General features: G+C 39.8%; 1 protein-coding gene across 3 annotated transcripts in view; it reads left to right on the top strand.

Moving 5' to 3' along the window:
* Positions 1-22,999, top strand: part of SSX2IP (SSX family member 2 interacting protein) — a 34,655-nt gene that overhangs the window by 7,376 nt on the left and 4,280 nt on the right. For 2 of the 3 annotated variants that reach the window (XM_083359042.1, XM_083359044.1), the window contains exons 4-12: positions 62-262; positions 3,554-3,664; positions 5,047-5,182; positions 8,092-8,167; positions 8,249-8,426; positions 14,931-15,081; positions 17,194-17,330; positions 19,190-19,363; positions 21,553-21,664. In XM_083359042.1, the coding sequence (XP_083215168.1) occupies positions 62-262; positions 3,554-3,664; positions 5,047-5,182; positions 8,092-8,167; positions 8,249-8,426; positions 14,931-15,081; positions 17,194-17,330; positions 19,190-19,363; positions 21,553-21,664 (1,276 nt within the window). The remainder of the gene's footprint in view (positions 1-61; positions 263-3,553; positions 3,665-5,046; positions 5,183-8,091; positions 8,168-8,248; positions 8,427-14,930; positions 15,082-17,193; positions 17,331-19,189; positions 19,364-21,552; positions 21,665-22,999) is intronic. The other variant, XM_083359043.1, reaches the window with a different exon arrangement.

Raw genomic sequence — 22,999 nt, 5'->3', positions numbered from 1 at the left:
AAGAGTTCAGATTTTACCACTGTCTGAGATTGATTTAAAAATACTGTATCTGTTGTGGTAGGAATTGACCACGCTTGGCTTCCCATCACTTTACGCTGATTCCAGAGGCAAAGAAGTAAGCATAGTTTCTGTATTAAACTGTATGAATGAGCTCCTGCTGATGCAGCGTAAAACACTACGTGCTCAGGAAGAAACAGAAACCCAGCATCTGAAACTGGGCAGCGATATGGACCACCTGCAAAACAGCTACATTAAATTAAAGGTAACATTCTGTGTTACGATACCCCTTTTTAATATGTGGACATGCTCTAATCTTACTTTCTAAAGGTGTTAACAGATTGTGAAGAAATATTTGAACATAAATGCTATATCATCTTTGGCCCTTTATAATATGTGCAATTCAATCTTTTGCACACAGAAATTAGACCAGGGCATTTGTTGTCTTTGAAAATGTTCAACAGTTAAAAACTGCAGCTCAGCTGAGTGTTTTAAATCAGATTATTTCTAGAAAGATTCTAGAAATAATACTTGCCTGTGAACTTTTTGCAGTGTCGGAGAAATGTTCTTACAGGTAGTCCTCAACTTACAGCCATCTATTTAGTGGCGATTTGAATTGCCGCGGCTCTGAAAAAAGGGATATGTGACCGACCTTCACACTTAAAACTGTCGTATTTTTCCCGTAGTCACATGATCAGAATTTGGGTGCTTAGCAGCCAGCAGGCATTTATAATGGTTGCAGCATCCTAGGGTCATGCGACTGTCATCTGTGACCTTCCCAGCTAGCCTCTTAAGAAAAGTCCATGGGGGAAGCTAGATTTACTTAATGACTGTATGATTCACTTAATAACTGCTTTGTTCATAAAAAGGTCATAACAAACTTAACAAATACTTTGTTAGGAACAGAAATGCTGGCCCAAGTGTAGACATAACTCAAGAACTACTCTTTTGACTTCTATAATTAGAATTGTTTGGGAGGGAAGGTCTGATTTTATTAGGATGTATAAAATGTTTAATGAATGCAGAAACTTAGAAAATAGCGTGTACCTCATGTAGACTGATAAACACTTGCTTAGATATATGTAGAAAAATGTAACTTGTGCGATTGACTGATTATGGGCCCTCAAGTCATGTTTGACTCCTGGCAATCCCATAGATTATTCTATAGTGCTTCCAAAACTGCTACTTACGGTAATGCCGGAGTTTGCACTTGTGTTTGTTCCTTGTTTTCTTTTTCTGGATGAATAATTACATTGAATATATCCCATCCCTTTTGTGTTGGAGGCACCATGTAATAAACTTCCGGGTTGAAGGGATTAGCCAGTGATATCACTGTTGCCCGTGGGAGCTACTTTCAGGTGCCCGTCATGGAGTTAGCTTGCTAACTTCCAACCCAGCGTCCTGATCACATGAGCCACCACACTTCATTGAATATACAGTATTGAATTAATATATATGTTCATACGGTATTAATATAATAATATATGAATATTAAACATAATATTCAATAATATATATTATGATAATATTGTATATATAGTAGTTAGTTTTTGGTTTACGAACAGCCAACTCCCAGAATTCCTGCTGGCTCAGGAATTCTGGGAGTTGCAAGTCCACGAGTCATAAAAGAGCCAAGGTTGCCTACCACTGAGCTAGTTTAATTGCAACTTAATTTCAGCCAATTACTAATGCATCCCTAAGGTGAATGGACAGGGTTTGAGAAAGAGAAACTGTGAACAGGTGAAAGGGTCAAGATGTCCAACTTTTGTCAAACTCTTAGTTTTCAAAATTCCATGGAATGATTTCTTTAAAAAAGATTAGAGGTAGTAGACATTTCTGATTATGATAGCAACGCAGATCCAGAAATAGGAAAGTTTTCACAAGGCAGAATGTGCATTCTGACCCTTGCCTTTCTTTCGCCTTGTGAATGGAAAAGAAATATCAGATTATTTGATTTTCTTTGAACACTGTGTTGATTAGTATTGTGTTTCTGCTTGCTCCTTGTTTTTTCTTTCTAAAGAGAAAAAATACGAGCAACTTGTAGTTCCACTTGGCAGAGAGCCAGCATGGTATGGTGTATAGTGATTAGATTGGTACGAGGGAGATGCATCCCATTCTCCTAACCACTGTGGAAGCTCACTGGGAGACTGAACACTCTTGCTCAGTCCAGTCTATCTCACAGAGATGTTGGGGGGCAGGGAAGAATGTTGGGGGGCAGGTAGGAAGGAATGGTGTCAATGTTCCTTCTAAGGCAGAGAAGCAGATGTGGAAGTCAAGAACTGTGGTGGCTCAGTGATTAGAATGCAGTATTGCAGACTAATTCTGCCAACTGCCAGCAGTTTGATTCTCACCTGCTCAAGGTTGACTCAGCCTTCCATCCTTCTGAGGTTAGTAAAAGGAGGACCCAGATTGTTGGGGGCAATACGCTCTGTAAACCACTTAGAGAGGGCTGTCAAGCACTATGATGTGGTATATAACTATTGCTAGTGCAATTATCTGTTCTAAGCAGCTGTTGGGCTTGGCCTGGGCAGCCCTAAGCTAGGAAGTGGCTTAAAGGAAAGATTGCCTGCAGCATCTTTAGCCCAGTTATTGACTTCCACTCTTCATGCTTCTGGAGTTGCAGGCAAAATTAGATTCTTCCTTTAGGGCTTGTTCAGCTGGGAGTTAGGCTCTTGCAATGAAAAAGGAAAACTTCAGATTTCAATTCTAACAGAATGTGGAGATGGGTTGCAGTGCATTTTGGCAGCCTTAATACCACTGGTTCCAACAGTGGCCCTTTCCTCAGTGACTTGCCCCCTCCCCCCACCATCTGTTCACATTTGTGAAGTTCTGGGTCAGTTTTTTGGGAGCTTGAATCTTGTGCAGTGGTGTTTGATGTTGGTTTAGAGGGAACACTGTTCTCTATGCTGTCTTGAGCTCTTAAAGAAAATGCAGCATGCAAATCGAACTAACTGAAATAACAAACAGCAGTAAAAGTTAAAAACATTTTAAAGTAAATAGTGGTCAGTGAGTAAGCTGTACTTTCAGTTTTATACTCCAAATAGTTACGGATAGTCTTGACTTATAACTATAATGGAGAGCCTGTCTCTTAAGAGTCAGAAATTGTGACAGTTATAAAACGGGTCATTACGTAACTGACCCAAGTAAACAGCCTTTTTTTTTTTGCAAAAGTTATAAAGCGAACACATTCTTTGCTATGGGATATTTTTGCTGAAAATCCGAAGGAAAGGCTAGTTTTCAGCAAAAACATACATTGTGATCACATGACTCTAGGACACTGCAAACAGCTGTAAATGCAGGTTGGTTGCCAAGTACCCAAAATGTGGTCACAGGAGTGTGCCTAGCTCTCAGGAATCGGGTGTTAGTAACTTTTGGATGGGTCTGTCATAACTTTGAAAGTGACCAGTTGTAAATACCTGTGAACGTACACAATATATTTCAATTTTCCCCTAATATCTTTTTTTAAATAGAAAAGCCCTTGTTTCCTGTTGGTTTGAAATCTCAAGACATTTTTCATCTGTAGTAAATTTTAGGTAACAATTTTGCTTTTTACTAGGAGCAGCTGGAATCCTCTAGAAGAGAAATTGTTGGACTTCAGGAAAGGGATAGGCAACTTCAGTGTAAGAACAGGAATCTTCACCAGTTACTAAAGAATGAAAAAGATGAGGTTAGTTAACATGTACGTCTGTGGCAAAATTATTGAACTTGTTGGTGGACTGGGTGAGTTTTGTAAATATTCCTAGTTGTTCCTTTTAGAACTATGTCATCCTATGGAACTTTAGTTTGTAGCATCCATTGTGATTACATGGTTATTTTGTCCAGCGGATTCATATTCTCCGTATTCTCTGATGCTGAGAAACTAAAAATGATATATTTAGTGAAGTTTGCTTAACAAACCATTGCTTACCTCCATGTGTAAGCCCATTCTTTGTGCTAGAACAGAGTTCCCCAACCTTTCTGGTTTTGCAGACCAGTGGCTGGGGGTGGGAGCGGAGAAGAGGGGATGGTTCCACATGAGTGGTGGGCATGGGTACACATGCACAGCTCCATTTATGCGAGCTGCGGGCACTTGCTTGTGCAACTGAGGCACATGTGCTCATCCTCTGCTTATGCAAGTGGGATGCACATGGCTCACCAGCCACTTTCACAGTCTGGTTCCAAACTGCTCAAGTCCCAGTAGTAGGCCATGGCCCAGGGGTTGGGGACTCCTATGCTAGAATTAATCCTTTGCATGTTTCCAAAGAAATAGAAAGAATCAGTGCTGTGCAAAACCTTCAGAAGAGTTGTGTGGCGTCATATGTGAAAGGAAACAATTTATTTCTGTTAAATGGACAAGCAGCTATGTACTTTGCCACTCTCAGATGTTTCAGAAACTGTCCCCGACTTTAGAAAGCAAGGCAACGTCAACAATTGAGGCGAAGTGCTTTATTTCCTGCAGAAAATTCTGCAAAGCATCTTTTGGGGGGATTTTACATGTCTATTTATTTCAATTTTGGCAAGAACAAGAAGGGGAAAAACCTGACATTAGCCTCTAATGTGTTCTGTGAAATGTTGCATCTGATATCTATCTGGAAGTGCAGAGGGATAGCAGCAAACATACAAATAAAAAGAATCCCAGTGTTCTTTCTATGGTCCTCAGACTTACCTAGGCAAAATATATGTGCAAGTTCCTCTAGCAAAACCTGCACCTGTTTAATTTTATATAGTTGTTCTTAGGAGCTCAGTTATTGGCAAGATGGAAGCATTGTGACTGATGTGTATTTATTTTGGGGGAAAGAGCAGGATCAACAGTTCAAAGAATCAAGAACAGAAAAATCCTTGTAGTTATCCTTCTGAAAGTACGAGAATGGAGACATTCTTGATAATTACAAATAGTTTCCTGATCTGAAGCAGCCTACAAGAGTTACTGAAATTATCCTATCTTGATGACACTCTTAAAGAATTATTATTATCTCTTAGTGGATATTTTTGTGGCTAGACCTCTGATATAAATGTGAATTGCTTGGGGTTTCTAAACCATGCACCTTTCTTTAAATGTATGTATTTTAGACCCAGAAGCTACAGAATATTGTGTCAAGTCGAGCATCCCAGTATAATCATGATATGAAGAGGAAAGAACGAGAATATAACAAGCTAAAAGAGCGGTTTCATCAACTCCTGATGAGTAAAAAGGATAAAAAAATAGGTATAACCATTTATTATGGTAAAAATGGTGATACGGATGTTTGCTTCTGCTTCATATTTTAATGTGATGTTGAGTGATCTGTTAAAAGCATGCAAAGAGTAGCAAAAATACACTGATAGATAAAAGATGGGAAACTTCTTTGGGAATGTGTGCCAAAGAAGTTATTTATCATTAAGGACAAATAGGTATACAGAACAAAATGCATGATAAATCCCAGCCAACAGTAGATCCTCCCTCTCCCACAGCCCGGTCGAGTCCTTAGTTAATGCCTGGCAACAGGCTGCTTCGGAGGCTCTCGACCGCATTGTGCCTTTGCGGCCTCTGACCCAGCGCAGGTCCCGACTCGCTCCTTGGTTCTCCAAGGACCTGCGGGAGATGAAACACCGGAGAAGGGGCCTAGAGAGCATTTGGAGAACCAGTTGGTCCGAGTCTGACCGAACACAGTTAAGATCCTTTTCTAGAGCTTATCTTGTGGCAATGGAGGTGGCAAAGCACGCTTACTTTCACCACCCTCATTGCGTCCGCAGATAACCGCCCGGCTGCCCTGTTTAGAGTGGTCCGCTCCCTTTTAAATCAAGGGACGGGAGAGGACCCCTTATGAGGACGGGCCGAGGAATTTAGTAAATATCTGGTGGACAAAATTGCTCAGATTCGGGCTGGTCCGGACTCTGACTGGGCAGTATCTGACGAGAGGAAAACGATGAATTTGGCCGAGAACATTTGGGAAGAGTTTGATCCTGTAACTCCGGATGAAGATCATGGGGAAATTAAGTGCCGCCACATGTTTGTTGGACCCGTGTCCCTCCTGGCTGATCTATGCATCTCGGGAGGTTACACGAGGCTGGCTCCTAGCAGTTATCAATGCCTCACTGAGTGAAGGGTACTTCCCTGCCACCTTGAAAGAGGCGGTGGTAAGGCCCCTCCTTAAGAAACCTACATTGGATCCAGCTATTTTAAACAACTTTCGTCCTGTCTCCAACCTTCGCTTTCTTGCGAAGGTCGTTGAGAGCGTGGTGTCACGGCAGCTCCCTCTGGTCCTGGAGGAAACTGAGTATCTGGATCCGTACCAATCGGGTTTCAGGCCCGGGCATAGCACGGAGACGGCATTGGTCGCGCTGGTGAATGATCTCTGGCAGGCCCGAGATAGGGGTTATTCCTCTGTCCTGGTCCTATTAGATCTCTCAGCGGCTTTTGACACCATCGACCATGGTATCTTGCTGTGTCATCTTGAAGGGTTGGGAGTGGGAGGCACCGTTCTGCGGTGGTTCTCCTCCTACCTCTCAGGTCGTTTGCAGACGGTGTTGGCAGGGGGGCAGAGGTCAACCCCTAGGCCCCTTAGTTGTGGGGTGCCTCAGGGGTCGGTGCTCTCGCCCCTCCTGTTCAACATCTATATGAAGCCGCTGGGAGAGATCATCCGTGGCTTCGGGGTGAAGTATCATCAATATGCTGATGATACCCAGCTTTTCATCTCCACCCCAAACCAACCCAGTGATGCCCTCGATGTGATGTCCCGTTGCCTAGAAGCGGTACAGATTTGGATGGGAAAGAACAGGCTCCGGCTCAATCCAGCCAAGACTGAGTGGCTTTACGTACCGACATCTCGTTTAGTCCAAGAGATTCCATCTTTGATTATAGGAGGAGAGGTGTTACCTCCCGTTGATAGAGCACGCAATCTGGGCGTCCTCTTAGATTCACGACTCAGTTTTGAAGATCATATTGGAGTCGTGGCTAGGGGGGCATTTGCCCAGATTCGCCTGGTACACCAATTACGCCCCTTTCTGGACCGAGATGCCCTACGTACAGTCACCCACGCACTCGTTACCTCCCGTATAGATTACTGCAATGCTCTCTACATGGGGATGCCCTTGAAAACCACCCGGAGGCTTCAGCTGGTGCAGTATGCGGCTGCACGGGTAGTGATGGGAGCTCCCCGATACTCCCATATAACACCTCTACTACATGAGCTGCATTGGTTACCAGTTGCCCTCCGGGTGAGATTTAAGGTGCTGGTACTTACTTTTAAAGCCCTACATGGCTTAGGCCCGGGATACTTGCAGGGCCATCTGCTACCAGGAACGAATTCCCATCGCCCAGTACGCTCACACAGAGAGGGCCTCCTCAGGGTACCGTCGGCTAGACAATGTCGGCTGGCGACCCCCAGGGGAAGGGCCTTCTCTGTGGGAGCGCCAGCCCTGTGGAATCAACTCCCCCCTGAGCTTCGGATAACCCAAGATCTCCAGTCCTTTCGCCGCGGCCTCAAAACACTCCTTTTTCACCTGGCTGACCTGGACTGACAGGGATTTTAATTATGTTTACAATTTTTAATTATTTTTAATTTTTAATTTAAATTTATTGCACAGAGGCCTTTAACTTTAATTTTATCTTAATTGCTGTATTTATTGTATATTATTGTTGTTAGCCGCCCTGAGTCCTTCAGGAGATAGGGCGGGATATAAATCCCATAAATAAATAAATAAATAAATAAATAAATAAATAAATAAATAAATAAATAAATAAATAAATAAATAAATAAATAAATAAATAAATCTTAGATGCTGTGGGTTAGCTTGATTCCAAACCTAATTCCTCTAAAACAAAATGGGATCTGGCGCTTTACATTTACTTATTTATCCATCTATTTACTCATAATATCACTGCGTGTAGAAATATATTTCTAAACGAAATAGCATTGGCTTTGTTTAAACTAAAAAAAGCTTGATCCTATGAAACAGATAGAGGAAGCTTCTGAGAAGGCGAGAAATGAAAGTATTTAGAGAGGAGATGCGATTTTGGTTTAATTTTGGATTACAAATTTAGCAGTAAATCAGCTCAGCTCTTCCTCGTGACAAGTTAATTTTTATTAAAGATCTTTAAGACATTGCTTTTTAAAATTCTTTTCCTTGTTATAGCTATCGATATTTTAAATTATGTCGGCAGAATTGATGGCAAGAGAGGTGCCTGGAGAACTGGGAAAACTGAAGCTAAGTGAGTTGGCCAGTAAAATGTTCTTTTTTTTTGCTTGCTACTGTATTTCATATTAAGTTACTTTAAGAGGTTTTTTTTCAGAAATGAAGAAGAAATGTTCAAAACTCTCTTAAATGAGTACGAACAGCGCCAGAAACAGCTCCTAGTTGAAAATGCTGAACTGAAAAAGTTACTTCAACAAATGAAAAAGGAGATAATTTCTTTGCTACCATCACAGAAGCAGATGCCTAAAGAGAAGGTTGAAGATAGCACTGGGCCTGTAAGTGTGTGTGGAGCATATGTTTAAAATAAAATTGTGCGTTGCTAAATCTTGTGCATAGGTAGTCCTCCACTTAACAACAGTTCATTTAGTGACCGTTCGAAGTTACAATGTCACTGAAAAAAGTGATTTATGACCAATTTTCATACGACCATTGCAGCATACCCATGATCATGTGATCAAAATGTGCATGCTTGATAACTGGTTATCACAGGGGTAGGCAACCTTGGCTCTTTTATGACTCGTGGACTTCAACTCCCAGAATTCCTGAGCCAGCCATGCTGAGGGGAAAGGGAGAGGTTTCCAAGCTGAGCCATGCTGGCTCAGGAATTCTGGGAGTTGAAGTCCACGAGTCATGAAAGAGCCAAGGTTACCCCTGGGTTATCATATTTATGGGATCATGTGATGACCTTTTGGGACCTTCTGACAAGCAAAGTCAATGGGGAAGCCAGATTCACTTAACAGTTGTGTTACTAACGTAATCACTGCAGCGATTCCCTTAACAGCTATGCCAAGAAAGATCATAAAATGAAGCAAAATTCATTTAACAACAGTCTCACTTAGCAACAGAAATTTTGGGCTCAGTTATGGTCGTAAGCCAGAGACCACCTGTACCTCTGTCATCTGTTAATTTTGCTTTGTTTTTAAAGGGGGAGAATTGAATTCACTGGTTGTATTTTGGGCACATCTGAAGCTTTTCGGGATTTTACGTACCACTTTTTTGGAACAAAACCATTGAAGTTAAAACTTAAGTATAAACATAAAATATTTAATGTATGATATTTAAATATAATTATTAAAATGTAAAGAAATACCCTAAGAATTATCAAATCAAATCAACCTCCATTATGGTCAAAGATCAGCATAAGGAGGGTGGGCTACAAGGAATTTAAAGGCATTAAAAAATGCAAAAATAAAATTACGTAGAAAGGTAAAAAAAATCTAAAAAGAGGGATAAAAACATTGTTCTTTAGATCGTATAAATTTTTAATTTAAGAACTACAGTAATAAAACACCCACCTCGTGTGATTTTAAGTTCCACAATTGATAAGTTCAAGTCCCCATATGTTGTAAGCTTCATAAAATGTTTTCTATATCGAACAGAGGAGTATGTGAGCCAGAGCATTATGATTGATTGCTATTTCTATTTTGGACTTTTTTTCCCCCTTGTGGACTATCTATAGTCAACTCTCTTTCAAGTTGGACAACTATAGAAATTATTTAATAAATAATATGGAATGTTTTTTCCCCGATGCAAACATAAGAGAGGAATAGCAAAGTTTTAATATTGTTTCCATTCAAGAGACCATTACTCTTATAAGAGGAAAGAATATAAACCAGTTACACTCTTAGAATTCTGGGTAGTTTCATAAAGATGTTTTCCAAACTTTATATTATTTTGTAACATTTTCCTTTTTATTATCCATTACACAGATGTAAGATTAGGCTTGTGTTGGAGATACTGAACTAGTAACAATTGTGGTTCATAGATAACTTGCTCTGGATGGACAAATTATTCTAATCTGGGGAACTTGGATCTTGTTTCAAAGGTGCTTTGTTTTTCTGCCTGTGATCCTTTCCATCATGTTAATACATCTGTTGATTACCTTTAGTCTCTTTCAGTATATTATGCAGGATAGGAATGCAGTGTTATTACATCTTTACTCAGGAGGTGGAGGTAGAACTTTTCTTTGACCTAAAGAACAACGTTATTATAGACATGATGCCAAACTCTAGGACAATCTGCTGTAACTAGTGAATTCATGTACATTCTGTAATTAATGTAGGTTTTTAAAAGACATTCGCCCACTTCTACAACGTACTTACAGCCAAGCAGTGGGAGGGGCACGGCCTAAAAAAGATAGTCCTATCAAAGCAGTGCTCCAAGAGCTTTGGGATGATATGCATGGCAACTAAATTTTTAACTTGGAACGTTAATGGACTAAATTCACCACAGAAGAGGAAGAAAGTTTTTCAATATTTAAAACAATTCAAGATAGATGTTATATGTTTGCAAGAAACGCATATTAGGGTTGTGGATCAAAAGTATTTATCGAACTCAAGGTTGGGTACGCAATTTGTTGCTTCTGCAATGAATAAGAAAAATGGAGTGGTTGTTTATGTTAAAAGTGCTTTAACAGCAGACTTAATTGAAGCAGATAAGCATGGAAGATACGTTATGATAGAGTTGCTGCTAGAAGGTAAAAAGACGCTTTTAGTTGGATTATATGCTCCTAATCAACAACAAGCTGACTTTTTTAGTTTACTTCATACAAAGCTTACCCAGTTGGATTATAAATCTTTTATTTTTATGGGGGATTGGAATGGTGTTTTGGATGTACAGATGGACAAGGCTGGAGCTTTCAAGCGCGTCCCAAGTCATGCTAGACTGCCTAAATCCTTTTTTGAAATGAAGGATGACTTGGAACTGCGAGATATTTGGCGCGAGAGACATTTGCAGGAAAAGGATTATACTTTTTTTTCTGACAGACATCAATCTTTTTCCAGGATCGATTTTATTTTGTTGACTAATGATTTTTTTTTAAGGACTAAGAAGGTGAAGATTTGTGCAAGAACTATTTCTGATCATAGCCCAGTTTGGCTAGAGATTGATAAGGAGAATAGAGATAGGCGCTCGTGGCGCGTAAATGAGAATTTGTTTAGAAATCAGAGAAATGTGGAAGAATGCAAACAGCGGATGAAGGATTTTTTTGAAATTAATATGAATAAGGGCACCTCTATGGACATGGTTTGGGATGCTAGTAAGGCCTATATGAGAGGGGTGTTGATATATATGAATAATAAACATAGACGTGCTGTGGAAGCTAGGAGGAAAGAACTGGAGAATGAAATAAAGGAAAAAGAAAAGGCTTTGATTTTGAATTCAGAGGATGTGAAGACTAAGGAGGCTATTAAACTGTTAAGAGGACAATTTGATAAATTAATGGCTGACCAAGTGGCAACCAATTTGCGGTTTGCCAGGCATAATACCTTTTGCAACGCTAACAAACCAGGTAGATGGTTAGCTTATAGATTGAGGAAAAAGCAAAGGGCTTCTAATATAGACAAAATTGAGCATAAAGGAAGGGTTGTGTTTCAACAGGACCTTATCAAGGATGCTTTTGTGGATTTTTATTCTAAATTATATGCTAAGGAGAAGATTAATGAAAAAGACATTGATATATATTTGGAGAATGCTAGCATCCCGGTTCTTACGCAAGTACAAAAAGAGGGGATTAATCAATTAATTACAGAAGAAGAAATTTTTACAGCAATTAAGGAATTGAAGGTGGATAAAGCACCAGGTACGGATGGTTTGTCTGCGGCTTATTACAAAAATTTACAATTAGAGATGATGAAACCGTTAAAGGAACTGTTCCAGACAATCCAGAGGGGGGGAAAGGTGCCACCATCTTGGAGAACAGCTTTTAGTTCCTTGATTCCGAAGGAAGACCAAGATGCTACTCAAGTCAAAAATTATAGACCAATATCGCTTTTAAATACAGATTACAAGATATTTGCTAAGGTGTTGGCTAATAGACTGATGAGGGTTCTGCAACAGGTGATTCATGGGGACCAAACGGGGTTTATTAGTGGTAGGCAAATGAAAAATAATGTGAGGCATATAGTTGATGTGTTAGAGTTTTTGGAAAGGAACAACCAGATCCCTGCGGCGCTAATTTTTCTAGATGCTGAAAAAGCTTTTGATCAATTGAATTGGCAATTTTTGTTGAAAGTTTTAGACAAAATGGATTTTGGGGAAAATTTTTTGCAACCGATTAGGGCATTATATCAAAAACAAACTGCCCGAATTATAGTAAATAATAGTCTGACAGAAGCATGTAATATTGAGAAGGGCACAAGGCAAGGGTGTCCGTTATCGCCCTTGTTATTTGTGTTAACATTAGAGATATTATTGGTTAAAATACGGAATTCGGAAAAAATTAAGGGTATACAAATTAGAGATCAGGATTATAGATTGAGAGCATTCGCAGATGATCTGGTTGTTACAGTGACCCAGCCAGAGAACTCTGTTGTGGACCTGATGGAGATAATAACACAATACGGCAAGGTTTCTGGATTTAAAGTTAATATACAGAAAACCAAAATTCTGGCCAAAAATATGACAGTTTCGCAAAAGGCTCTCTTAGAAGGATTAACTGGATTTGAGATTGTTAAAAGGGTTAAATATTTGGGGGTGCTTTTGTCGCCCTCTAATACAAAGTTATATAAAAATAATTATGAAAAACTATGGGGGGAAATTCAAAAAGAATTGGAGAGTTGGGAAAAATTGCAATTGTCTTTGTTGGGACGGATTGCAGCAGTGAAAATGAATGTCCTGCCTAAATTTTTATTTTTATTTCAAATGATACCGATTCTTAAGAAAGTTTCTAATTTGGAGGAATGGCAGCGAGGTATCAATAAATTTGTTTGGGCAGGGAAAAGGCCACGAGTTAAACTTAAGATTATGCAGGATACTCGTGAGAGAGGTGGTCTTAAAATGCCCAATCTTAAACTATATTATGAAGCTGCTGCATTAGTAGGAATAAGTGATTGGATTAATTTGACACAAGAGAGATTATTAAATCTTGAGGGCCACGATTTGTTGTTTGGCTGGCATGCATATTTGTTGTATGACAAGAAGGTAGACAATGTGTTTAGAGTGCATATTCTAAGACAGGCATTGTTGAGAGTTTGGAAGAAGTATAGACATAAGCTAGATTGCAAGATACCACTGTGGGCAATTCCAAAACACGCAATAGAAAATATACATGCTGGTTTCAAACATGATGTGACTACGTACAAGGAGATTCTGAGCTTGGAAAGAAATGTCGTGTTTGAAATCATATAGCCTCTTGCGAGAAGAGAAGGTTGTTCAGAATTGGTTTCAATATACTCAGCTACGGGCCAGGTGGAAAGAAGATCAGAAAAATGGTTTTACAATGACTGATGAAAATCTGATAAAGCAAATCAGAAATCAGGGTCCAGCACATATCAAACGGATATATCTTGCATTGATAGAGATTGACTCAGAAACAGAGCTTGTTAAAGATTGTATGATTAAATGGGCCCAAAATATCCAAGAAGTTATTACAATGGATACGTGGGAAAGGATTTGGGTGAGGAACGTAAAATTTACACAAGCTCAAAATCTAAGAGAATTTTTACAAAATGTTTTATAGATGGCATTTAGATCCTAAAAAGCTTGCAAGTATGTATCCGAATTATCAGCCTAAATGTTGGAGGTGCGGTGACGAAGACGCAACATATTTTCACATATGGTGGACTTGTAAAAAGGTTAAGGCTTTTTGGATAAAAGTCTGGTGGAATATGCAGAAGATTTTTAAACAGAGGATAAAGTTTTGTCCGCAACTTTTTTTGTTGGGAATAATTACAGATGCTACAGTTGTGGACACTAAGTTGATGTTGAATTTAATTACGGCAGCAAGACTCTTAATAGGTCAGTATTGGAAGAAGGAGGAACTGCCGACTATAGAAGAATGGACTTTAAAGGTTTCTGACCTGGCAGAGATGGCAAAGATATCGGCCTATTTGAAAGATCATTCGCAAGAACGCTATATTATGGAGTGGAGAAAATGGATTGAGTATATCCAGAACAAATACGGGACTAAGAAGTTTCATGTAGCATTTGAATAAGTCTTCCTTTCTTTTTTCCCTTTTTTTAATATATATTTTTATATATTTTATATTAATAGTGTTTGTAGTTATCCTATATGAGCTAGAGAGTGATAGATTTTAGAGTTTACGGTTGTTAGCATATGGTTGTTTATGATTCTTTTTTTTTGTTTTTTATACCTTGTACTTAGCTCTGGGAAGTCGAGGGGGGAGGGGTAAGGAGGGAGGGATAGGGGAGGGGTAGGGGGGTTTGTTAAAGATAAAATGTATGATAAAACTTTTCAATTAAAAAAAAAAAGACATTCGCCCAATATAGTTGATCTCAGTTTATGAGTACTAATACATTTTATAAATAATCAGTTCTGAATGTTTCGTGGTTAGAAAACAAAGGTTAAAAATCAACTCTTCTGGTGCTTAATTTGTAAGAATATGGTGATAGACTAGGACATAAGTGGTTTTTTGTTTTTTTTTAGGAAATACTGATTCTAGTATTATGTACATTAGAGGAATCAAATGATTGGTGATAGTTGTGCCATATGAGGAATACCCACAGATAGCCAAGAAAAGGAGATTTCCCAAGATTGTAATTGATTTAATATGTAAATATACAGATATATTAATATTAAAATATATTTATAATTTTAATTTACATATTTTTGAAGTTAACGGTAGTATTCTAAATAAAAATGCATACAGTAAATACCCCTAACAAAATGCAAATGAAATCAGTAGAATTATCTTAACATCAGGGAATAAAACTTTTATTGGAATGAAGAGTTTTGGACTTTCTTGCATTTAAAGGTGCATTTTTAAAGTGCATATTTATATTTATTTATTTTATATATATATATATATATCTGTTTTCAGATGCTGTCAGACTTGGAGGAAGACTCTGGAGAAGCAAATAAAGAAGGCATGTGGGAACTTTCTTGTGAAACAGTGCGTGAACAGCTTGCTAATAGCATTCGAAAACAGTGGAGAATGCTGAAAAATCATGTCGAAAATCTGGATAACCAAGGTGACATCTATTTTCCCTACAACATTTACTTGATTTCTGTTTAGGCAGATGGCTAATATAGTTTGATCTGGATTCTGTGATCACCAAAAATGGCTTTAGCCATAGGAACATAATATATTAGCGTAATAAAAATTGTGGAAGAAAATTGTGTTTCAGATAGCAACAATATAGTTATAAAATATTATTAAAGTAGAAAAATCATGAAACACAATATGTATTTACTGTATTCTAAAGCCTATAGTGAATTTTCTGTTTTAAACACTTTTATTTTGAGAAATTACTTCCTTTCATAATTATTTATTTTGACAACAATCTTCCCATTATCTTCTTTCCAAAGAATTCATGTCAGTCAGCTTGACACTAAATATGACAACCATGAATTAGGAAAAAATGCAAAGAAATAATATAACTTTAAAGAAATAATATAACTTTAAGATTATTGTAATTTTGATTTAAATATAAGTATAGTGCATGCTTATGTTTTTTCCTATTTGATCTCTGTGAATGATTAAGGTTTGGCTTTGCTTAACATTTCACAGAAATTACCCTTTTTATAGCTGGAAGTCCTTAATGAAGCCATCGATATTAGCGCATATTTTTTTATTCCTTTGTTCTCTAGGCCACGGGTCCCCAATCTGTGGGCTGCGACCCACTACTGGGCTGTGGCCTACTGGACACCAGGCCGTGGAACAGGCTGGCCAGCGTACGCACGTGTGTGCTCGTACTCACCCCCAACTCACGCTAGCACCGCTCCTACGCAAATGGGGTGCCATATGGTGAAAACGGGGCGGTACCAGTGAGTGTCACATGGGTGCTAGCACCGCCTTGTTTGCGTTGCACATAGTCCTGTTTGCGTACGTGTACACACGAAAAAATGCTTCCCCCTCTCATTCCCTCTGGTCCGCCAGCTGAGAAAGGTTGCAGACCTCTGCTCTAGACAATCATGTCTGATTCTACTCTTTTAAGACAAAGCCTTACCCATTATTTTTGGGGGTAGTTTTACATAATTACTTTCAAACAGCCCTGTTAATCTAAAGCAGGGCTTTTCAACCAGTGGTACGGGTACCACCTGTGGTACATTGGCACCTGGCAGGTGGTACGTGGCCATCCTAGAAAAGTGGTAGCGGGGGAGAGGAATGAGCTGAAGCAGCGTCAGCACCGCACAAGCCTGAGCGAGAGACGGCTGGAGCTGCAGGGCTGTCAGGCTCAGCGGAAGCTCCAGAATCAGCGCTGCTTTCTAGCTGATCGGCACTTTTTCGTGGCTATCAGGGCTTCTGATATCTCAACAATGTGATCAAAATTTCCAGTAGTCCCTGCCTTCTTCTCACAAGCAAAGTTATGGGAAAGCTGGCAAGAAATTGGAAGTTGTGGTCATGTGAGGTCCTTGCTTAATGACCCAGGAGATCCTCACATAATGACAATTGGGACTCCCAGAACTGCCATCAGTAAGTGTGTGACATTGCACTGTGCAACCATGTTTCTTAGCAATGGCAATTCCAGTTCCAATTGCTGTCATAACCCAAGGACTGCCTGTACCTGTACCTTAGCCTCTACCTGACTACAACCAATGGCATGACAAAGTAGCAATAATGCTGCGCAGAGAATAATATCATTTGCCTGCAAGCAAGAACTACTTGCAATAATAATTGAGGCTAAAATTTCCGCTGCTAAGCAAGACACTTGTTAAGTGACTTTTGTCTCATTTTGCGATCTTTCTTGCTGTAGTTGTTAAGTGAATCACCGCAGTAGTTAAGTTAGTAACGCAGTTGTCTGGCTTCCCCACTGACTTTGTAAAAGGTCATCCTCTGATCCTGGGACACTGCAGCTGTCATAAATACAAGCCAGTTGCCAAGCGTCTGAATTTTTGTCAGGTGACCACGGAGGGCTGTAATTGTTGAAACTGGTCATAAGTCCCTTTTTTACAGCACCCCTGTAACTTTGGTTACTAATTGATGGTTGTAAATCGAGGACTGTCTATACTACATATCAAAGAAGGCCCATGTCACAGCTGGTAAATGTGCAATATACCGTATAAATAACCAGTTAATTGAACATAGTATGCAGTGCAATGAAATGCACCAAAAATAATCGAGCACTTTTTCAAATGTGTAGTATCGCATGTGTATTCTGGCTCTCCGAGTGATAAAGATACAATCTCACGGCATGAGCATGAATCGGAAGTTGAAGGACTACAGCTGGAAATTCAACAGTGCAAGGAGATGATAAAAACTCAACAGCAGCTTTTGCAGGTAAGCATTCAAATATGGACCAGTGTCAGAATCCATTTATATCACATTCATAAACATCCCCCCCCATGGATTCTGCCATCTCCCGAGGAAGGAGGAGCGCATGTGGATTCAGCCTGCCTTAGGTTATTTCAAAGACCAAGGGAAACCTTTTGAACTGGGGGAACAAAAGGGAGGGTTAGGGAAGAAGGCATCTGGCCTGTGTCTCCATTTGAATCTGTAAAGGAAGAAGGCAATAACCATAAAGATTTGAAGTTCCCTTTTTCCCACGAAAGGGATGACATGAAGTAAAATGATGGGGGGCTGACCAAATGGGGTTGAGGGATGGAGGGTTGAACCGGGAACTCTTTATAAAGTTTCAATTTGTAAAACAATACCAAGTCCTGTCTTGTATTTGCACAACCAAGCATGTCCTAGTAAAAATTCCTTTTGGACTAGAACTGACTCCGAGAGTTTTTGTTTTCCTAAGACATGGATTGGGGTGGGTCCTGACAACCAGTTTCAAAAAAGAGATGAAATTTATGAGAAGAATAAAAGGAGCTCATCGGACCAAACTCCTGCTCGTTGCTAGTTGTACAAATGGAAGAAAACCATATCTTAAGAACTGGCATAGCAGTGATCTTCAAAACTTGTTTAACATTCTAAATATTTAATTGGCTTTGATATATTGATGAAGAAAGGAACACTGCATGAATCATCCACTTCTGTCTTCTTTGCATTGCTTGGAACTAGGCTAGTGTTTTTCATATTTGCTGTAAGGAGAACAATGAGCGGTGTGGTGGCCCAATGGTGAAGACGCTCGCCTTCCACTTAGAAGGTTGAGAGTTCAATCCTAGATAGTGGCAAATGTTTCTCTCTCCTAGGGTGCAAAGGAAAAAAAATCTGCTGTGAACTCTGTGTGGCATCAGGAAGCACATCCGGCCAGTAAATGCTCAACTCAATCCAGTCGCCCCAACTCTATCCCGAATTAAGGGATTACAGAGCTGTAAAAAGGGAGCTGTAAGGAGAACGGTGTTCACATAGAGCAGGGGTGTCAAACTGCCGGTCTGCGGGCCGGTTGCATCATACAGAGGCCAGGCCCACCCCAGCTCCGGCAATGCAAAAAAAAAGTCACGACACATGGCAACACATCATGTGATGTGGCGACTTTAACACCTGTGATGTAGAGGTTTGGCTTATTTAGTAATTTAGTTTTTGGATTGCCCTCTCCATTTATCTAGCCTAGTTCCAAGCAATGCAAAGAAAACAGAAGTGGATGATTATCTTAGGGAGCACCTGCTGCCAGCATCAATTTCCCATCGTCCTGTGCGCTCCCACAGGGAGGGCCTCCTTAGGGTACCGCTGGTCAGTGAGTGCCGGCGGGTGATCCCCAGGGGAAGGGCGTTCTCTGTGGGCGCGCCTGCCCTGTGGAACGATTTGCCTGTGGAACTCCAGACCGCCTCTGACCTTCTTTCGTTTCGCCGGGACCTAAAAACTTGGTTATTTGATTTATCTGGCCTGGACTGAGGGGTTTTAATTTTTAAACTTTTAAATTTTTAAACTTTGGGCTTCTAATTGTTATTTAATCTTAATTTAATTCTATTTTAACTCTTATTTTGTCTTTTAACTTTGCCCTGTAAACCGCCCTGAGTCCTTCGGGAATAGGGCGGTATATAAAACTAATTAAATAAATAAATAAATACATTTTATATATTCTTCTGACTTCTGGCTTAATGTGATGCATTTTGCTTTGTTCCAGTTAGGTTTTTAATGTTATTTGATTTAACTTTTTTCTGGCAACTAATGATAACTTGATTGTGGCCAGAGAGGTAGCTTTCCAATGACCTCTTTTGAATTTTCCGTACTTCACATTCTGTCTGCAGCAGCAGCTAACTGCACCCTGTGATGATGATACCAATATGTTGCTACAGGATTGTTACTTGCTGGAAGAAAAAGAGAGACTCAAGGAAGAATGGAAGTTGTTCAGAGAACAAAAGAAGAACTTTGAGAAAGAGCGCAAAAGCTTTACTGAAGCAGCTATTAGATTAGGACTGGAGGTACTCAGTAGTTCTTTGTTTCACAAAACTGGAGATTAACCATTTCTTAGGCCACTAGAGACCAAGAATTATGCCCACAAATGCAGAAGGCTTTGTTTTTACTTTACTCATGTTTCATATGGGGAATCATTGAAAAATTCAAAAGGAGGACTATTTATAACGGCATGTGCACTTTTTTACTTAAAGATCGTCCCATTGTCATTGCATACAAGGCTGTTTTGAAAAGTCTGAATCTTTCATTTTCAGCCATACAACTCAAGTGCCAAAGTCACCACAATTCTATAAACTTCAGGATTAGTTTATCATCTTATTAATTGGTGGCAGCTGAAGGAGCTGGTTCCCAATTTAGGAGTCCTTCCTGATCTATAGCTGCCACTGGATTCACACATAGCAACTGTGATGAGGAGCTGCTCCAGAGCTGGTTAGATTTGACAATAGTTATCTGTGTTGAGTGATAAACCCTTCTTGACTACTGCATGCTTTCTATATGGGGACTACTCCTTGAAGGTGGTCCAAAAGTTTCAGTTGATGAAAATTAAGCAAGTAAACTGCGAAGTAGTAGAAGGGGCAGCAAGCGCATGGTATCTAGAAAAAGATCTGCCCTGGTTACTAGACATTTGCCAGGCACAATTTGCACTATTGATGTGGCCCTTCAATGACCTAAACACCTTCACGCCTAAGGGATTTCTTCTCTCGTTACAAATTAGTTTAATAGTTAAAGAAAGACCCTTTTAAAGTTACATATTTATTTTTATTTATTAAATTTGTATGTCACCCATCTCACTATCAAGCGATTCTGGGTGGCTTACAATGCCATAAATAAAAATATAAAACAATAAGGATGTTAAACACTTTAAAATTAATATAAAGTGAATTAAAAAAGGGCCAGTGCGTTAACTGGGGTGGAAATGGGATCTTCCCCTAATCTACTAGCCACCTTCAAAATGGGAGACCCCCGGCCCCAAGCCAGATGGCAAAGCCAGGTTTTTCAGGCTCTTTTGGAAGGCCAAGAGGGTGAGGGTGGATCTCACCTTGAGGGCCACAATGTTTCGGCAGGCAGGGGCCACGGCATGGAACTGGTGGTCCTTCTCTCCCTGTCTCTGGGGAGCTCTCCACAGAAGCGTAGAGAGAAGGATTTTGGTTACTGAGATCCAAGCGTGCTGGAAATGTAAGGGCCCTCTTTTATCCTGCTCCCAGAGATATGAGAGCGTCCTCTTGGCATGGGGCAGTTGTTTGCAACCTTCCAGGCTATAAAGCGCTCTTTCTGGGACCTGTAATTTCGAACCAGGCTAAGCAACTGCTCATTAAGCAAGTATTGATAGGTTTTTGTTTTGTTTTTTGCATTTTTTTGTTTATTTGTGTAACAAACAATAAGTCAATAGCGGTCTACATCACATTGCAAAGAGGAGATAAAATTGTCCCATTACATATAAGAAAATAGCCACAAAGAAAGAAGAAATTCTTACATATAACAAGTAATAAAGTTCAATTAACGACTCTTTTTGACATCCAGTTGTACCATTGACTCCAAGATAAATAATATTCTGTGTCCCCTCGTCCCCTTAACATCAGTAAGCCGATCTGATTCCGCACAGTTCATTATTTTCTGAATTATTACTTGGTTGGGTGGGCTAACATCCCTCTTCCAACATTGGGCCCACACCAATCTTGCAGCAGTGGTTATATGTAACAGTAGGTACCATGCAGTTCTATTTATATTTTGTGGTCTTATCCCCAATAAAAATACCTCAGGACACAATTGTATATGGTATCCCAACATCTCAATTAGTCATTTCTGAATTTTCTTCCAGAATTTCATAGCCTCTCGACAGGTCCACCATTGGTGGAAATATGTGCCTTCTTTGACCCCACATTTCCAACAAGTTGGGGATGTTCCCGGAAACATTTTGGCGAGCCTGGCTGGCGGTAAATGCCAACGATATACCATTTTATATATATTTTCTTTATATGCTATTGACCGTGTTAACTTAATATTCTTAGTCCAAATTTCGCTCCATCTCTCAGTATAAGTATTGATAGGTTTTATTACCTACTTTGAGTGTTCACCAGAGTAGAAAATGAAGCACAGTATAAAATAAATGATACGCCAAAATAATTTTTGCGTCATTTTTGAAGCTGACATTAAATACATAACATTCCTTGTAATTTTATATTTTCTCTTGATGCAGAGGAAGGCATTTGAGGAAGACCGTGGAGTTTGGCTGAAGCAACAGTTCTTAAATATGACTGCTGATCAAAATAAGGCTGACCGGATGAAAGCACAGAATGCTTTCCTTGGAAGTAAGACTTTTATATATGTTTTATCAAGTTTAGTTTCTCCTTGATATCTCAAATACTACTTTTGTTGGTATAAATCACTGGTGATGCCCAAATAGAAGGTTGAAGCCACACAAAGATGCATGCCAGCTTATCTTTCTGGTGTGGCCAAATTTGTCCAGAATGGTATGGGGTCTCCTGCTTGAGCACAGGGTTGGACTAGAAGACCTTTACGATCCTTTCCAATTCTGATTTTCTATATTCAACAGGATGACTTGTGGGGGAAGAAACTTTCTCATTCCTCTACTATTAGTCTAAACAAAAGCTATGCCAACAACAATGAGAAACAGACATTCTGATCTCAGCTAGTCAGTGGTTGAAATTTGGTGATTAGTGGCCAGTGGGAACCAGACTGCTTCTACTTAACAGCAGAAACCAATTTGTTTCATATGATTTAGTGGAACGTGTTGATCTTCTAGCCACCAAAAAATATAACTGACACTCCTCAGAGCTTTACAACTTGTTTAGTCTTGGTCCTTTATGTGATAATTCTTACATTCTGTACATCTACATTTGAGGCTGAATAAGTAATTGTAAACGGATTTTATTTTTTTCTGTTTAAGACAATTGTCCAAAAATTGGTTAATGTGGAATTTAATATTCCACACAACTATATGTCATTTCTAAGGGAAGTTCAAGGGATTTCTGAAAATAAGTCTTCCACGCAAGAAGTGATCTCATATATTTCAGATACAGTGTTTCCAAGCCAGACATCTTATCTATCTAAATTTAGCACATCTCGTAGTTGTTTTTTTATCATTTATTAGATTTGCATGCTGCCTATTTTGTCTAGAGCAGTGGCCCCTAACCTTTGTGGCTTGGCAGGCAAAGGGAAAACGGCCCTTGCAAGTGGTGAACTGGTGCACAGGCATGTGAACAACTCGCACAAGTGGTGGGCCGGTGTGCACCTGCATGAGCACGCAGTTTGTATGAGTTGAGCTGTGTGTGCTGCGCTGGCCTGCTGCTCGGGAGGGCCTGTTACAAATAGGTCACAGCCTGGTAGTGGGTTGGCGGTTGGGGACTTCTGGTCTAGAGGCCACTTATAAGTAGAGTATTGTCTTTAGACATATCACTAGTATAATGTTTTATGTTTTATAGCAGGGGTCCCCAACCCCTGGGCCGTGGACCAGTAGTGGGCCGTGGCATGCCAGCAACCGGGCTGCACAAACAAGTGAAGCCCCATCTGTGGAATACAGGCAGCACACAAAACTATACCCCCTTAGGGTCCATGGAAAAACGTAACTCCACGTAACCGGTCCCTGGTGCCCAACAGGTTGGGGACCTCTGTTTTATAGAGCA

The sequence above is a fragment of the Vipera ursinii genome (genome assembly GCF_947247035.1).
Source record: "Vipera ursinii genome assembly, chromosome: 3".
Lineage (NCBI taxonomy): Eukaryota > Metazoa > Chordata > Lepidosauria > Squamata > Viperidae > Vipera > Vipera ursinii.
This window is presented reverse-complemented; position numbering and strand designations above follow the sequence as displayed.